Raw genomic sequence first — 18,178 nt, forward strand, 5'->3', positions numbered from 1 at the left:
TCCCTGACTGGACCTGTGCTTCTAAAGCTTTGTTTGTTCCTCGTTCTCCTCCTTCAACAGCGTCACCACCATCCCCTCTACTTCAGACTGTAAAAACATTCTCTTCTCCTTTCCCTAGGCGGTATCTGGAAACTAGACAATGTGCCTCCGTAGAAGTTCTTGCTTTCTCCATCGCCCAACACCCATAGCAGTGCCTGCCACACCCTTGTCTTGAGAACCTCGTGAGGGTATGTCTTAGCAGCCTGGGGCTGATAGTTGGGGGCTAAGGGAACTTTTATTTTTATTTTTTAAATTAAAAAAATTGTTTCTATTTTTTTTTTCTTTTTGGGTCACACCCAGCGATGCACAGGGGTTACTCCTGGCTCTGTACTCAGGAAGTACCCCTGGCGGTGCTTAGGGGACCATATGGGATGCTGGGAATTGAACCTGGGTCAGCCGTATGCAAGGCAAATGACCTACCCGTTGTGCTATTGCTCCAGCCCCAGTTGTTTCAATTTTTAAAATTTATTTTAGTTTTATAAAATTGTTCACAATATTTGGACTGGAATGATAGCGCAGCAGGTAGGTCATTTGCCTTGCATACGGCTGACCTGGGTTCGATTCCTCCGTTCCTCTCGGAGAGCCCGGCAAGCTACCGAGAGTATCCCGCCCACACAGCAGAGCCTGGCAAACTCCCCGTGGCATATTCGATATGCCAAAAACAGTAACAAGTCTCACAATGGAGACGTTACTGGTGCCCACTTGAGCAAATTGATGAAGAACGGGACAACAGTGCTACAGTGTACAAATACAGTTCACAATATTTGATTGCATTTACTATTTGAACACCAATCCCACCACCATTACACTTCCTACCACCATATTTCGGATATTTCCATCCCAAACCCCAAACTCTGTCCCCAAAGCAGAACCAAAATAATTTATTTTGTATTGCTTATTATAAATAATCCACTAAAAATGATCCAAAAAAGGTTTCTTAGAGGAAAGTGTGTGAAGATTGTTGTTATTTCACCCAGGAGCCATTAAGCCCTCGTGTAAGAGATTAGTAATGTTGTTAAAAGTTGAGTAAGGGAATTTTTAATATTTCTTGGTAGCTGTTTAAAGGTGTGGTAAAATATCCATAACAAAGTCAAATGTGGTGTCCATTTTATTTAGTTATCTATTTATTGTTTTGGGCCACGCCCAGTGGTGCTCAGGGGTCACTCCTTGCTCTGTGCTCAGGAATCATTCCTGACAAGGCTCAGGAGACCATATGGATCTAACCCGGGTTGATGTTTGCATGGAGGAAAGGGGAAGGGGAGTGAGACTATACAGGGTCACTTATCTCCTCTTGGAAGTCCCTGTCAGCTTTGTTACTTATTCCTGTGTCCACTTGTATCTGTTTCCTGGCCTTAGAGTCCTGGGATCCCAACTCCCTCCAGTTCCAGCCCCTGCCTACGATTTTTCCTCTTCTTGATTTTCATTCTTAGGAAAAGTGTGCCTACCCCGTTGGACTGAGAGTCAGATGACAGATAGTGCTTGCCCACTCAGTGGCCTCTCGGGGACCTTCTCTTGTGGCTTATGTTTCCCTGTGATGCTGCCCACTAGGACCCCATCCTTGGAAAGATGATTATGGGGACCTGGCCAGGAGGCATTTTCCATGGGTAAACTAGTGACAGGATTAGCACCCCTGGGAGCCCGGGACGTATTGACGGTGACTTGCTCCATCACTTGAACTCTCTCCCACTGGCCAAAGTCCTGTTGCCACTGAAACCTCTCTGTTTTTAAAAACCTTTTGAAAACCTAAACAGCCTAATCAGTTGGCCAGATGCCTTACTGGTAGTGAACTTTCATAGGCATCAGTGGCTATCCTGGGGAGTGGGAGGTGTAGGGTCCCACCTGGCAGGGCTCCGGGGGCCTTATGAGGTGCTGGGAATTGAAATTGGAATGGCCCCGTGCAAGGCCAGCGCCTGGCCCTCTATGTGGTCATCCTGGCCCCAACATCCATTTTTAAACTCCTGACCATTCTGTCGGCAATTGAAGCCGAATGACATCATTGTGTGAGCCAGTATGTGTGGGAGTGGGGGGCGGGGGGGGGAAGAGTTGATCCACAGGGTGTGAAACATCCATTCCTCTGTGTTCCCCTAGTCCTCGGTGCTCAGTGGCCTTTCTAGGATGCAGGTTTGTGGTCTCTGCCCAGTGCTCTTCAGCCATCCTACTTTTGCTTCCATCTGATAAGTCTGCCTCATGCCGTGCTGGCTTATCTCAGTGTGGACCAAATAGAAATCGACTTTCTGACTGCTTTAGACTGCCTCTGCCTGCTTCCTGTCCTGTTACTGAACTTCTACAAATCTACTGTTGCTGAATTCAGCCCTGGGCAGAAAGGCAGAGCTCACATTCAGTGTTATATGAAGTGTGAACCCTTTCAAAGAGCAGGGCTGAAATCTCCCGTTCTGCATGTTTCCTTGTTCTTAGTTTCTGGGGACCTTCTGACTCATACATAGGCTGGGATCAGTGTGGACAAGACCACCTGTCCCTGCCCTACATAGCTACTGATGAAGGGCTCATCTTTGGTTTGTTCACAGTTTTTATGTCAAACTTCAAATAGCCACTCTCCACTCCTGTTTTGAGGTTTAATTAATGAACCTGCACATCAATTTTGCATGCCCTTTTCCCCCTAAATCTTCATTTGACTAGGAAATGCAGTTTGGTTTTGCGTTTTTATCAGAAAAACCCTTCCCTCTATAACTTAAATCTTAGTTCTTCCAATTCTGGCCCCCCCCCTTTTTTTTTTCTTTTTGGTTCACACCTGGTGATACACAGGGGTTACTCCTGGCTCTGCACTCAGGAATCACTCCTGGTGGTGCTCAGGGGACCATATGGGATGCTGGGATTTGAACCCGGGTCGGCCACATGCTAGGCAAATGCCCTACCCCCTGTGCTATTGTTCTGGCCCTTCTTAAAGGATGCAAATTAAACAGAACTCCTAGGCTCTAGACACTGAGTGGTTAAGGGTTACTCATTTCATTCATGGTAAGCCCCAGGGTCTTCCACATTTTTTGTGAAGACTGCAAGGTGATGTCTTGTGTTCTGAGCAGTTTAGCTTGGACCCCGGTGTTGTAAGCGTTTATTGGCAGGTTCTTCCCAGGTGCTTTCCCTGATGCTCCTTGGCTAATGCTTTCACAGTCTCACGAGACTTTGTCTCTTAATTTTCACATTTTGATTTATGGAACAGCTCTAAGGCCATTTGTAGCCTTAAAGGTTTCACACTGTAGCTCCAATCAGTATTTATTAAGGATTTTCTTAATGGAAATGGCAGCATTCAGGGGCGCAAAGAAACCTCTGTTTTCAAGAAGCTTATAGCTCAGAGCTGTACATCAGTACTGGGTTACCAAAGCATTTGGAACGTGACACCCTGCTTGAAAATTAAGTTTTCGTAGACCCTGATTTAGTAATAGTGTTTTTAGTGATTGGTCATTGAGAAAGCATCTATGGATATACAATTGGGCTCTCTCATAGTATGGGAACTAGCATTATAGATAACTTAGGAAAACTTTACACTCCAGAACTGGTCAGTGGTCTAGAAACCTACTATTTTTGGTTCCCCGTAAATGGCAGTCATGGACACACACACATCTTAACATTTTTCTAAGTTTTATGAAAATTACCTTTTTAATAATTGTTGGCACATCTTTAGCATTTATGGCCGAGCAGAACTGGTGGATGTCTCACAGGGCTGGCGCACAATCTTTGTGCATGGAGCCTTGTGCACAGCCAGGGGTAGGCCCAAAGAAAGAGAAATTCAGCCTCCCTAGGGGCTCAGGATCAGCTCTGTGGCAGAGGCACGAGGGCCTTGCAAGTCTGAGTCTAGTGAGGCTGTGAGGTCACCCCTCAGTTCAGTCACTCTGCTCTCTGGAGCCCTGGGGCCACAACAGGACAGCAGGTGGGGCACTTTCCTGACACCCCAGAAGATCACCTGAGCCTGCCAGGAATGACCACTGAGTGCAGAATCAGGAGCAAGTCCCAAGCACAGATGTGATTAGTGTCCCACCCCCACCCCCAAAATAAAAAGTGCACCTTGCAGAGAATCACTGCAACCAAATGTGTGTGGTCTCTGGTCATTGCAGCAACAATGAGGGCAGAGAGAAGAGAAGAGGAATCAATTTTTCAAGAATGACTAAGCCCACAGTGGCTCTGCCTAGGAGTTCCACTTGGTCTTGTGACCCCCTCTGAGAGTTCTCCAATCAGATCTGCTGGGAACCTTTAAACTCAACTTCCTTTTCTCTTTTTAGTGTTCAGGTGTTCCGTGAAGAGAGCCTTGGCCTTGAAGAGTATGTAGCACCCGCTTGTGTCCTGGACTTGTTCTTCACCCCAGAGAGCTGTGTGCCAATGGTGGCATGCTTCCTGCATCGCCCCTGTGAGGAACTGACCCGCTGCCAGCCGGCATTGCCTGTTGACTAGGCCACTCCAGTGCACTGGGTAAGCTTCCCGTGCCATCCTCGTACTCCGCAGGGGACCAAGCTGCCCCTTGGGCCCCCAGGCAGGGGCCACCCCTGGCTCGGGGTTCCAAGCGTCATCCCAGGCGGCCCAGGCTTTGCTGTCCCTGCTCATCTGCGCTGCTTGGGACAGACACGGACACGGGCAGATGTGGCTCTTTTCTCTTTGGAAGATGCATTTCCTGTGAATCAGAGCCTTTGGCACTTTTCTAGCTGTGGCTTCCCTGCAGAGCCATGTGCTTTTGGAATATTGTACTGATGATTTTCAGTGACCTTTTTATCCCTTTCTGGTGGTGCCAGGAATTGAACCCAGGGCCTGACACATGCAAGGCAAGTGCTTTACCACTGAGCCGTCTCCCTGCCATCTCTTACAGCCTTAAATATTGATTCATATGATACCTGGTAATTATTTGAGTTAATATGTCATACTCTATTTTAGTTTTCTCCTGTTGGAACTTTGTGTCTTCTTATTTCATATAATGCCTTTATTATAAATTTGTAAATTAATAAAGCACACATCCCTATTTCCTGAAGATAAATTTCTGGAAGTGAAATTTTTGGGCTTATGTACATATTGCTAAATTTCTTTGTGGGGCAGTTTCCATTATTTGCATTTTAGGAAGGGTTATTTTATTTACAAAGTTGGGATTATTGTTGAAAAAGTCACTTGAATAGACCAAAAATGGTTTCTCACTATTTTAATGAATATTTCTATAATTTCTTGTGAGATTGCAACTTTTTTGGTTGTTGTTGTTTTTGGTTTTGGGTGGTGCTTAGGGCTTACTATTGGCTCTGTGCTCAGGTATCGCTCCTGGTGGATTTGGGGGGACATAGAGATGCTGGGGATCAAACCTGGGTCGGCTGAGTGCAGAGCAAGAGCCGCAGTCCTGCTGTACTATCACTCTGGCCCTGCTTGCAGGTTTTTAAAATGTATTAACTGCCTATTTGTGTTTCTTCTTTTAAATTGATTTGCTCTTTCTATTGGATTGCTTTTCTTTTAGTTACATCTTGTGGGTTTTTATAAATACATATAAATGAAGTAACTTTTATATATTAACATTGTATATATATTAAAGCTTATAATAAATATCATGTTGCCAGTATTCCTTTTGTCTTTGCTGACAGGTTTTTGATGAATGTAACACTTAATAGTCTTGCTTTGCTTTTTATAACAGTACATTTTGTTTTACCTCTATTTTCTACTGCTAAATAATGTGATATTTATTTTGGAGCAAGATTTAAAGAAACACATATGTATTGCATGTGCATCACATGTCCTTCACTGTTCTCAGTTATCGCTGATGCTGGTTTGGTGTGGTTTCCTCCAAACCAAACAGGACTTACTCTGGGTCTTCTGCAAGCTTCAGCTTTAGTACAGCTCATGGGTTAGGAAGGTTTGCTGTTGCCAAGGTGACCACAACATTGGTCAGCTCTGATTCTTCTAGCCTATAGGTGCCTTATAGAATCTTTGTTCTTCTGTCTCTGTGTAGAGAATATTGCTTTATTCTGTTTCCTGCCTGCCCATCTGCTCCCTCTCTCCCTCTCTCCCTCCCTCCCTCTCTCCCTCCCTCCCTCCCTCCCTCCCTTCCTCCCTCCCTTCCTCCCTCACTTCCTCCCTCCCTTCCTCCCTTCCTTCCTTCCTATGCCCAGTGATGCTCAGGGGTTACTCCTGGCTCTGCACTCAGGGATCACTCCTGGCAGTGCTTGGGAACTGTACATAATGCCAGGGATGGAACCTGGGTTGCCTTTATGCAAGCCAAGTGCCCTCCTGCTGTTCTAGTTCTCAGGCCTGTGCTGCGATTCCTTTCTCCTTCAAGTCCCTGTGATGAGCTGGATAACAGTGAAGTCCCAGTTCATCTCTCCATATACCATCAGCTTCTCCCTCTCTTCCCTCTGGGCTTTTCCTTCCCCCATGAAAGGATAAGTCTATTCTTTCTCTTCCTGATGATAATGATAAAATATAATAATGAAAAGGCCAGAGGAGTTTTTTTTGTTTTGGTTTTGGGGCCACACCTGGCTGTGCTCAGGGCTGATTCCTGGCTCTGTGCTTAGGGATCACTTATAGTGGGGCTGGAGTCAGTGATTTGGACAACACCATATGTAGTGCTGGGTATTGAACCTGAGTCTGCTGCATGCAAGACAAATGCCTTCCCTGCTGGGCTGCTTCTCTGCTCTGAGATTAGGGGATGAAAATTCGCAGACATCCCATGGCGTTTCCCTGGATCGGGCACAGTTTGCATAGTAATAGTTCACTTGGGATGCTCCATGTCTCCACTGAGGCGTGGTCCATTCTTCTTGCTTATGGGCTTCAACACTCCCTAGTCTGGGAGATATTTGTCATTCGGAAATTGTACATTTCAGTACATCTCATTCCAGACAGCTATTCTGCCACTCTCTATTTAGTCTAGATAATTGGTATATTCCTTTATTATTATCTGCCATAATTGGGTATCTTCTCGATGGGGGAGGGAGCAATTTTCCATTTTCTATAGCAGACACATGTTTGTTGGTTGGGAGGGGGGTACAGGGCCCAGACTGCAAACCTGTTGATCCTATCTCTACCCTGTCACCTGTTCCCTGCTCTTCCAACTGGGTTTCCCGTGATTGTCCTGCTATAAGACTGTGAAAATCTGCACAGCAAGGGTTTTGGGAAAACGAAACACCAGTGATCTCTCCACCTCGTATGTACACACACGCACACTTACATCTTGACTCAGCTATATCTGTGTTATAACTGACAGTGTTTTCGTGTTAAGTAACACACCATTAGTCATTTTTATGTTGTTCTATGGTTTTCACAATTAGTGGTTTTGTGGGTGACGGGGCCTCTTAAGTAGTACTTGGCAGGGATTCCCAGTGATCCTTGGTAATCTGATTGGTTCAGTGGTAGGGCCCAAGGATGTGGAGCTGCCTGGGCCTTGCAGTACTGGGGACCCCCAGGGCTACACCCAGCAGTATTTTCAGGGGGCATGCAAGCTGTCTCCCAGGACATACCTGTAATGAAGCTTTCTAACAGCTCAGAGTTGTGCCCCTACTGTGTGATCATTCCCTGATCTCAGATCTCTCACTTGTTTTTGCATATATTTCTCTTCGATGCTGCCTGAATAACATAGCATATAATTTTTCTTCTGTGTTTTAGAATTTTTTTTCTTTAGCATAGAGTGTTGCCTCTAAGGTTCTGAGGTGCCAGGACTTCCCGCTCAGGTGGTTCTGTGTAGCTACTGTCTTTGCCTTCCATCAGTTGCATCCATTGATACAAGGCAAGGCTCCAACCAGGAATCGAGATGGACATGCCTGCAGGTCTCTGGTGCGGATGCGGGTGCAGGTTCACACACTGAGCAGAGGAGTCATTGGGCTTTTCTCCTCTTTAGGCTGGTTCGAGCCAGGTGGCTTTCCAGCTCGTTCAAGTCCTTCACAGCTGTTTTGCTCTGCATCCTTCTCCAGATCATTATGAAGTTAGGTGGATTGTCTTTCCTTTGTATATTTGTTAAATACGATTCAGGTTCCTTTTCCATTTTTTTTCCCTTGTCTTTTTTTTATTATTTGGGTTTTGGGCCACATCTGGTTGTGCTCAGGGCTCACTCCTGGCTCTGTGCTCTGGTATCACTCCTGGCAGACTTGGGGGACCCTGTGGGGTGCTAGGGATCAAACATGGGTCAGATATGTGCTGCACTATCTCTCTGGCCCCTGACTTCAGACTTCGTAAGAATAGCTGCCATCACTGTTTACAATAGCCAGAATCTGGAAAAAACCAGAGTGCCCCAAAACAGATGATTGGTTAAAGAAACTCTGATTCATCTACAATGGAATACTATGTAGCCGTCAGAAAACATGAAGTCATGAAATTTGCATATAAATGGATCAACATGGAAAGTATCATGTTGAGTGAAATGAGTCAGAAAGAAAGAGACAGACATAGAAAGATTGCACTCATATGTGGAATATAATGTAACTGAGAAGTACAAGTTGGCAACGATGCAACTTCTGGCAGATATCTCTCTGGACTTAGTTACTAAAATACTAAAATACAGAAACCCGAAACGGAGAGGCCGCTAAGTGTGGTCACTCGACCTCATACCTCTTCATCCTCAGCAATGGAAAACAAATTATCTAATGCTTCCTTTTCAGCAGGTCTGACTTTAGGGGAGAGACTCTCCAAACAATAATAGTGAGTTTTGTTGAAATATTGAATGCAATCAAAGTGAAAGTAAAGTGAAATTTATTAGTTACACAGGCGGGGTAGTTAAGGGTGGGGGGCTAGGGGCGTGGGGGGTTAGGGGTGTGGGGGTGCGGGGTGGAGCTATACTGGGATTCTTGGTGGTGGAATATGTGCACTGGTGAAGGGATGGGTATTCGAGCATTGTATAACTGAGATTTAAACCTGAAAACTTTGTAATTTTCCACATGGTGACTCAATAAAAAATTAAAAAAAAAAAAGAATAGCTGCCAGACTGAATTGGTTATTATGTGGCACTATGAAAGCCACCTTGCCTCATAGGGCTAGAGGTCCAGCCACTTACCAGTAAAAATTTTTGGGTGAGAATGAATTAAACACATAGATGCTTACTCGACCAAAAAAAAAAAAAGCCAGGAATAATTTAAGTTTTTAGACTTTATTTATGAAACAGCATAAATCTTGGCAATAGCAAATTATTCTGAATTTATTTGATTTAATGCATCCAAGGGACAAAATTTATAAAATGTTGTTAATTAATTACTAAGAGTAAGTTAGCAAAAGTTCTAGACAAGTCTTAAATGAGTTGGAGGTTTCCTATAAAGAAGGGAGGTACTGAGGACCTGAGCCATAGCACAGGGCCAAGACACTGACCTTAGGAGCGGTTGACCCTGGCTCGGTCCCCAGTGCTCCAGGAGTAGCCCTGGAGCACAAAGCCAGGAACAAGCCGAGAAACACCAGTTGTGGCTTGTGTTTTTTGAAGCTAAAATGAAGCTAAAAGGAGGTGCCATGCCTGCCCCCAGCTGCTGTGGTGACTGGTGGTTGGCCCCTGCTCGTGCTGGTTCGGTGCTTGGATACTTGGTGGTGGCACTCACACACTAGCATGTGAATCACACACATCTACTTGGGGTGCTTGCTGGGGCCTCCGTGTGCTCCCGGCTGTGGTGCTCCCACAGTCTGAGGGGTGGTGCTTACACACACCTGCCTAGAGTGCCCCTGAGATGTTGGTGCTGGCCCACCCAGACAGCACAGCTGCCAGAACCGTGCTTGGGACATGCAGGTGGCAACTGAAGTTGAGCATGGAGTCTCACATAGGTGGGATTGGCAGCTTTTGCCACTGGGGCAGCCCTGGGTGCCCAGCCCTGCATTCTGCATCTCGCTAACACACACACGGTCACAGAGTGATGTTCCCCAGAACGGAGGGAAAGTGGGGCAGGTGTACCCTCTTTTTGGCTACCCACCTCACCAGGAATTTTCAGGTGGATGGCTGTGGGGCCGGCTTGCCACAGTGTAGAAACTTCCACTGCCACAGTGTAGAAGGTTCTAGAAAGGTTCTAGAAAGGTGCCCAGCTCGATGGAAACTTGTTTGGGTCAAACTCAGGTGTGTGTGGGGCTCTTGTGTGCATGCCTGTTGATGGGACACAGTAGAGGTGACCCTGGACAGAGTCCTGAGGGACCTGGCTCACTAACTCTGTTGTTTCTCCTCAGCCCTCGCCAGCGTCTAGCCATGGGGGATATGAAAACTCCGGATTTTGATGATCTTCTGGCTGCCTTTGACATCCCAGATCCCACCAGCCTTGATGCCAAGGAGGCCATCCAGACGCCCAGTGAGGAGAACGAGAGTCCCCTGAAGCCACCCGGCATGTGTATGGAGGAGGCTGTGTCCTTGGTCCACGCGGGGGCCACCTCTGATGTCCCGGCCGTGAGCGTCATCGTTAAGAACACCAGCCGCCAGGAGTCCTTTGAGGTGGAGAAGGAGCACACCGCCCCCAGCCTCCTGCACAACGGCTTCCGGGGTGCCGAGCTGCCCGCAGACCCCCACGGCCTGGGGCATGACTGTGGGAAGTTCGAGGCGGCCTTTATGAATGGCGACAGTAGCCGGACTGTCTCTGGCAAGCTGGAGCCTGCGAAGTCGGAGCCTCTTCCCACCTTTGACCAGTTCAGCCCCATCTCTAGCCCAGAGCCCGAGGGTGCTGTCAAAGATAATGGGTTTGGGGGGAAGGCCAAGCACCCTGACAGTTACTTCCCAGCCCCACCTGGGTGCGGGTCCGTGACGGGGCCTGTCCTTGAGGCTCTGGCCAAGTTCCCGGTGCCGGAGCTGCACATGTTCGATCACTTCTGTAAGAAAGAGCCAAAGCCAGAACCGCTGCCCCTGGGGAGCCCGGAGCAGTGTGAGCGAGGCAGCCAGAAAGCAGAGTCCCACAAGGAGCTGGATGCTGGTCGGATCTTTGGGGAGGCTTTGGAGCTCAATAGCCACACCGGGAATAATACTGGGGAGTCCAGGAGCCTAGCCCCGGAGCTCGCGTCCTGCTCGTCAGTACCCCCCCCGCCAGCGGCTCAAGCCAGCTCATTCCAAACTTTCGTCTTGCGTGGCAGCTCTGGTGGCACTCCAGGCCAAAAGGGTGGCCAGTGTCACCAAGGAGGAGCAGCCGGCTCCCCCCAAGGATCCTTCAGGGCCCATGAAAGAGGCCTCCAAAGGTAGCCCCAAGATGCCCAAGTCACCGAGGAGTCCCCGAAGCCCACTCGAGGCCACCAGGAAGAGTGCAAAGCCATCGGACAGCCCGCGGAGTATCTGCAGCGATGGCAGTAGCAAAGGGTCCCCGCCAGCAATCCCCAAAGTTAGAATCAAAACCATCAAGACGTCATCGGGCGAGATCAAACGGACCGTCACGAGGATCCTGCCGGATCCTGACGATCCCAGTAAGTCCCCTGCAGGGTCACCGCTGGGGAGCGCCGCAAATGAGGGGCCAGAGGAGGAGGCCCCCCGTCCGGCCGGGGTGGAAGGCTCTCCAGAGGCGGGGCCCACTTTAGGGAGCCCCTCGGGTGACAGGAAAGGGGATGGGAGCCTGAGCCAGGCAGGCACCTCCCCCTCTCCCTGCAGCAGCTCTGGGGCCCGCACCGCCAAGGGGGCTGCTAAGAAGCCCCCGCAGAGCACCGGGCTGCAGGCGTCTACCCCGGGGCCTGCCAACCTGCTGCCCAAAGCCGTGCACCTGGCCAACCTAAACCTGGTGCCTCACAGCGTTGCCGCCTCCGTCACAGCCAAGCCTTCTGCGCAGCGGCGTGGGCAACCACAGCCCACACAGATGTCCGTGCCCCTGGTCCACCAGGTGAAGAAGGCCGCCCCGCTGGCCGTGGAGGCCTTCAGCAAGGTTCTGCACAGCTCCAACCCTGTGCCCGTCTACGCGCCCAACCTCAGCCCGCCTGCTGAAAGCAGGATTCAGGTGCCGGCCTGTGGCCATTGCTGCCTGGAATGTGGGGACGCCTTCGCCTTAGAGAAGAGCCTGAACCAGCACTATGGTCGGCGCAGCGTCCACATCGAGGTGCTGTGCGTGCCCTGCTCGCAGACGCTGCTCTTCTTCAACAAGTGCAGCCTGCTGCGGCATGCCCGCGACCACAAGAGCAAGGGCCTTGTCATGCAGTGCTCCCAGCTGCTGGTGAAGCCCATCTCCGCTGACCAGATGTTTGTGGCGGCCCCTGCTAGCTCCCCTGTGCCAGCGCCCCCAGCCGCCACCTCCCCCAAGCCCAGCCTCCCTTCAGCCAGTGCCAGCTCCCCGCTACCGGCCTTGCCGCTCTACCCGGACCCTGTGAGGCTCATCCGGCATGGGGTCAAGTGTCTGGAGTGCCACCGGCAGATGCGTGACTACATGGCCATGGCGGCTCACTTCCAGAGGACCACGGAGGAGACGGAGGGGCTGGTAAGTGGATACCCCTGACACAGGGCACTCCCACAGCGAGCATCTGCCCGTGAGGGTTAGAAGAAGAAATGTGGCTGGGCAGTGCCCACCTGACCCGTGAGGCTTGGGTTCAGCTTTCTGCCCACTCGTAGGCCACCCAGCCGTGTGCTCAAGGATGATGTGAATTAACTGAACCAGCGTCTGTCTCACAACAAAGCTAACTAGCCCTGTTCTCCTGGCTCTGGCTATCTGTGTAGGGGCCACGCTTAGCAGTGAGGGGGACTTGTGCTGGGAATTGAACTTGGGCCCTCTCACAGGCAAGTGAACAGTCTCCTTGGCCCCACACTTGGGGTGTCCTGCAGGGAGACACTGGGGCCTGTCGTCAGGCTGGCATGCATCTCTGCAGACACTCTGCCAGTGTCTGGTATCTGTGCTGGATAGGCTCCCATATGCCAACTCAGGACCAGTGGGAAGTCAAGTGCTGCCCTGTCCTCATTTGTGTGCTGTTGCGGTGGGATTGCTATGGGCAGGCTGTGGGCGAAGGGTGCACTTGCCCCTTGTAGCAGCTCTGGGGCCTCAGCTTCCCTGGACAGCACTTGTGTGTCAGTGTTGGTGCTTGTGTGAGTCACCCCTGATGAGATCTCGAAAACCACCTGTGGACGGTAGCTTTTGGCACAGGGCTAGGGAATGTAACTCATCTCTTAAGCATATGCTCCATGTGTGTGAGGCCCTGGGGTTGGTCCTGGCACCGGCGGAACCCCTCCCCCCCCCCCCGCCTATTGGTGCTCCTGTCAGAGTTGGTGACACTGCAGACTGCAGTCTGGGTGTCTCCATAGAAGACTCTCTCCCTCTCCAGGAGTTCCCTTCTGCCAGGCTTCCCTTGGGCATAGTAGGACTCTGCAGGCCCTGTGGTGATCAGTGGGTCTCGCACATGTGTCCCTGTGGCCCCCTAATGTCTGGAGATCGTGCAGTCTGTGTCTCCCCACCAGGATCTCCTCTTCTCGTCGGAATCCCTCAACACCATCTCCCCATTAGTGGGCCCCCAGGTGTCAGGGGATAGAGTGAACATTGAGCTCTGTGACCAAAACCTGGCCCAAAGGAGGGCCAGAGAATGGGGGATAGGGAGGGGTGGACGGAAGTGGGTATAAGGCTCCCCTTTTAATTTTGGGTTTGAGCCACACCTGGCAGTGCTCAAGGATAACTCCTTGCTATGTTCAGGGGACCCAGTGGGATGTTAGAGATAGGACCCAGGTCGGCCATGTGCAAGGCAAGTGCCCTCCCTGCTGTCCTATCGCTCCACCACCTCCAGGCTTTTGTTGAAGAACAGTGTCTTCCCTTTACACTACCTTATACCTAATACTTCAGGTTTTTCCCATTATTAAAAAAAATTGTTTACAGTTGGACTTGTCTTGAATCAGGATTCAAATGTGAACCAGATATTGCATATGTCTATCTTTGATGTCTGCTTCTGGAACAGTGCCACTCCTTCCTCATCCCACCTTCATATGTGTCATTAATTTGTAGAAGACCCTGAAAATGTATCATGAGAATTCCCTTGTGCAGCTCTGGGAGCGACTAAGTGCTTCCTCAGTAAATAAACTGCCTTCTGCAGTTTATTTCATCTGGCGGTCAGCACTGAGTGTGCTCAGACTCAGGTTCTGTTTTAGATAGGTGAAAGCCATGTCCTTGTTTCCTGACTTCAGGAGGCACACAGGGCCCCATGACCTATGCTTTGGTGTTGGGGCCACACCCAGCCATGCTTAGGATTGACCCCTGGAGGTGCTTGGGTACCAAAAGTGAGTTGGAACCAGGCTTGAAGCCACATTTGAGTCAAGTGCCTGAGCTCCCTACTGTCTCGCTGGCCTCAGTGCCTCATTTTTAATGATGCCAAACTGGATTGGTGAGTTTATTGATTAATTTGGTTTTGGGGCCACACCTAGCCATGCTCAGGGGTTACTTCTGGCTCTGCACTCACTTATTACTCCTGGTCATGCTCGGGCGACCATCTGGAATGCCCAGATTTGAACTCAGGTCAGCTGCATGTTGGGCAAGCGTCCTCCCCGCCTGTGCTGTTTCTCCAGCCCCTAGATCTATGAGTTTAGGTAGTGATGTTCAGATCCCTTCATTATAGATAGATCCCCAGACTATCTTTCCTAGTGGCTTAAGACTCAACTCATAGTTGCTGCTCACGCAATAATCTTGCGAGGAATTCTAATTGTATTTTCTCCTCTCCCCCCACCCCAACTAATTTTTGGTCACACCTAGAGATTCTTTTTTTTTTTTTTTTTTTTGGTCACACCCGGCAATGCACAGGGGTTACTCCTGGCTCTGCACTCAGGAATTACTCCTGGCAGTGCTCAGGGGACCCTGTGGGATGCTGGGAATTGAACCTGGGTCAGCTGCGTGCAAGGAAAATGCCCTACCCACTGTGCTATCGCTCCAGGCCCAGACCGAGAGATTCTTAAGGCTCACTCTTGGCGGGGACAGGGAGCCTTTGGGGTCCTGGGGATCGAACCCGGTCAGCTGCGATCGGTCTTCCTGCTGTCCTGTCGCTCCGGCCCTTGCTTTGTCTTTTTACACGTGGCTTGCTTGAATCAGGAGTTGGGGTCCTAAAGTGTGGCATACAGTGCAATTGTGGAAAGTAGCTCTTACATCTCTTATAATCCATGAGTTGGTCACTGTTCCCCTCTCTCTCTCTCTTGGCCTTTCCTTGCAATTTATTCTTTGAAGAAACTGGTTTGTCTGTAGAGGCGCCACCTTCTTGCGATGAGGGCAGAGCTCTTTCCCTGCCCTCCCTTATAGCCTGCTTCTCTGAGCCCCCCCAGTAATTAGCATGGTTCTCTCCTTTCCTCGAAGAAGGACCCCTCCAAGTGTTGGCACCAGCTCTGGCTGCTTCCCCTGGGGCTGGCAGCCTTCCAGAATCTGGCTGGGGGCCAGAGGACTTGTTTCCCTCTGAATGTCTCCTGAGTTGGCTCCAAGGGTCTACTGCTTATCGTTCCCCATCATGGTGTTCATTTGGGCATCCCAGAGTAGGCACACCAGGGTCACAAACTGGCAAGGCCCCTGCATCTTCCCGGGGGCTTTGAGGACCAGGGCAGGCCTGGGCTCAGAGCTCAAGAAGAACCTCATATTTCTGCTGAGGAAACCCTGGTTCTCTCAAAATCCCAGGGAAGGAGGCAGGACCAATCTTGGGCTATGCAGGGCCAAATCTGTCTGGGTTGATAAGGCCATGGGGGGGCGGGGGGGGAGGAAGCAGGGAGAGCCGGCCTGGTGTCTATATGGCCACGGTGAGGCCAGGGCCAGCGTGGGGGAGCCCCCATATCTGAGGAGGGAATGTGTGGGCAGAGCATCTTCCCAGTGCCTAGGTGAACTGCTCTCTGCTGCTCTTCCCAGACCTGTCAGGTGTGTCAGATGCTGCTGCCCAACCAGTGCAGTTTCTGTGCCCACCAGCGGACACACGCACACAAGTCCCCCTACTGCTGCCCGGAGTGTGGAGTCCTGTGCCGCTCGGCCTACTTCCAGACCCACGTGAAGGAGAACTGTTTGCACTATGCCCGGAAGGTGGGCTACAGGTAGGTTCCACTGGCCCTCACCCTGGTGCAAATGCATTGACTGCCTTGTGCACGAGCATTTGAAGAAGGAATTTTTTTATAAAGTTCTTCACAATATTTGATTACATTTAATATTTGAACACCAATCCCATCACCATTACATCTTCCCACTGCCATATTTTGAATGTTTCCATCCCGAACCCCAAACCCTGGCCCCAAAGCAGAACTGAAATAATTTATTTTGTATTGCTTGTTAATGAATAATTGTCTAAAAATGATCCAAAAAAGGTTCCTTAGAGGAAAGTGTGTGAAGATTGTTGTATTTCACCCAGGAGCCATTAAGCCAAGAAGGAAGAATAAGGATCGAACATTTGGGTGGTGGGGGAAAGCTTTGAAGGGGAGGGTTTGGGGCAGATTGGGCCAGATAAGGTGTTCACTTTGTCACTTTGAGTTTTAGAAGTATAGAGATTTATCTTGATCGTGGTATTGTGTGATCCTTTCAATAATAAGTTGAATAGTAATAGTAAACCCAAGACAGACCACTCAGGTATTCAGTATACTTAATGTCTAAATCAATGGTATCTGTATTTTGATAAGAACCTCACATGTAATTTATATACTATGTATTCCACCCATTTTGTTTTGTTTTGTTTTTTTTTTTTGCTTTTTTTTGGGTCACACCCAGAGATGTTCAGGGGTTACTCCTGGCTTTGCAGTCAGGAATTACTCCTGGTGTGCTTGGGGGACCATATGGGATGCCGGGAATTGAACCCGGGTCGGCCGCGTGCAAGGCAAACGCCCTACCCGCTGTGCTATCACTCTGGCCCCGAATTCCACCCATTTTAAAGTGGTTAATTTTTGGTCTGGGATATAGCTGAGTAATAGAATACTAGTCTTACCCGTGAGATCCTGAGTTTGATCCCCAGTACTACAAAAATGGAAATAAATGTATATTTATTTATTTCAGTGATTTTTTTAGAGTTGGGCATTCAAGTGCTGCCTCAATTTTCTAACATCATCACCCCAGAAGAAACACTTAATTTGTACTCCTTCCATTCACTAACCCCCCTACCTTACCCCTCCAGTTCCAAGCAATTACTAATTTCCTTTTTGTCACACAGATTTGCCTCTTTTGGACTTTTCCTATAGATTGAATCATATAATATGTGGCCTTAGTATGGTGTTCTAAAGCCTCATTGTTGGGACATTCCTATTATGGCAAAATTATAATTCTATTGTATGGATACACATTATTTATCAGTTGCTCAGCATAGTTTACTTTGCATAACTTGTTTTTTCTCAACCTTCTGACACATTGCTGCTGATGAACATTTATGTCAAAGTCATGGTGTGGTACGAATTTTCAGTTCTTTTGTATATGTACCATGGAATAGATGATCTGGGTCAGACACTAACTCTATTTAACTCTGAGGATGTCCCAGACAGCTTCCCAAAATGGTTGTTTTTGGGTTTTGTTTCTGGGTCATACCTAGTGGCTGTTCCTGGCTCTGTTTGAGGGTTGCACCTCTCAATGCTCAGGGAACCATGCATTACTGGGGATCTAACTGGGCCTCCCGCATGCAAATCACTGTTGAGCTCTCACTGAGAAGTGGAGGCATTTTTATGCCCCCACTAGAAGTGTATGTGCAAGAGTTGTGATCTCTTTGTTCTTGCCAACATTTGTTATTATTGTCCTTCTTCTTCCTTCTTCTTCTTCTTCTACCTCTTCCTCCTCCGTTCCTCCTCCTCCTCCTCCTTTCTTCTTCCTCTTCTCCTCCTCTTTCTTCTCTTCCTGCTTCTTTCTGTTTTCTTTTGGGGCCACACCCGGTGGTACTCAGGGTTGACTCCTGGCTCTGTGCTCAGGGATCATTCCTGATGGAGCTCAGGGAACCAGATATGATGCTGAAGATCAAACCCAGGTCAGCTGCATGGAAGGCAAGCAAGCACCCTACCCACTGTACTCTCTCTCTGGCCCTTAGTCATTCCCAAGGGTGCACAGTGATATCATGCTTTTGATTTATATTTACCTTATGTCTTCTACTGTTCAGCATCTTTCCATGGCCTTTAGGTAGTTGTATTTGAATTGTCTATTCAAATCCTTTGCCCCCTGTGTTTTTTAAACTATACCTGGTGGTGCTTAGGGTTACTCCTGGCTCTGCTGACTCTCGGCTATCAGTCCTGGCAGTGCTCAGGGAACCATATGGAGTGCCAGGGATTCAGCAGGGTTGGGCACTTGCCTTGTGTGCAAAGCCAACACCCTGCCTGCTCTACTATCTCTCTGGCCTCGCTTGACTCTGTGTTTTA

The 18,178-nt window shown here is 49.2% G+C and overlaps 1 protein-coding gene across 1 annotated transcript in view; it reads left to right on the forward strand.

Moving 5' to 3' along the window:
• ZNF592 (zinc finger protein 592) overlaps positions 1-18,178 on the forward strand; it is a 33,829-nt gene that overhangs the window by 10,835 nt on the left and 4,816 nt on the right. Inside the window, 5 exon segments of the mRNA XM_055141068.1 lie at positions 119-227; positions 4,272-4,458; positions 10,138-10,969; positions 10,971-12,344; positions 15,717-15,895. Of these exon segments, the coding sequence (XP_054997043.1) occupies positions 10,157-10,969; positions 10,971-12,344; positions 15,717-15,895 (2,366 nt within the window). The 5' untranslated portion in view covers positions 119-227; positions 4,272-4,458; positions 10,138-10,156.

The sequence above is a fragment of the Sorex araneus genome, chromosome 6 (genome assembly GCF_027595985.1).
Source record: "Sorex araneus isolate mSorAra2 chromosome 6, mSorAra2.pri, whole genome shotgun sequence".
NCBI lineage: Eukaryota > Metazoa > Chordata > Mammalia > Eulipotyphla > Soricidae > Sorex > Sorex araneus.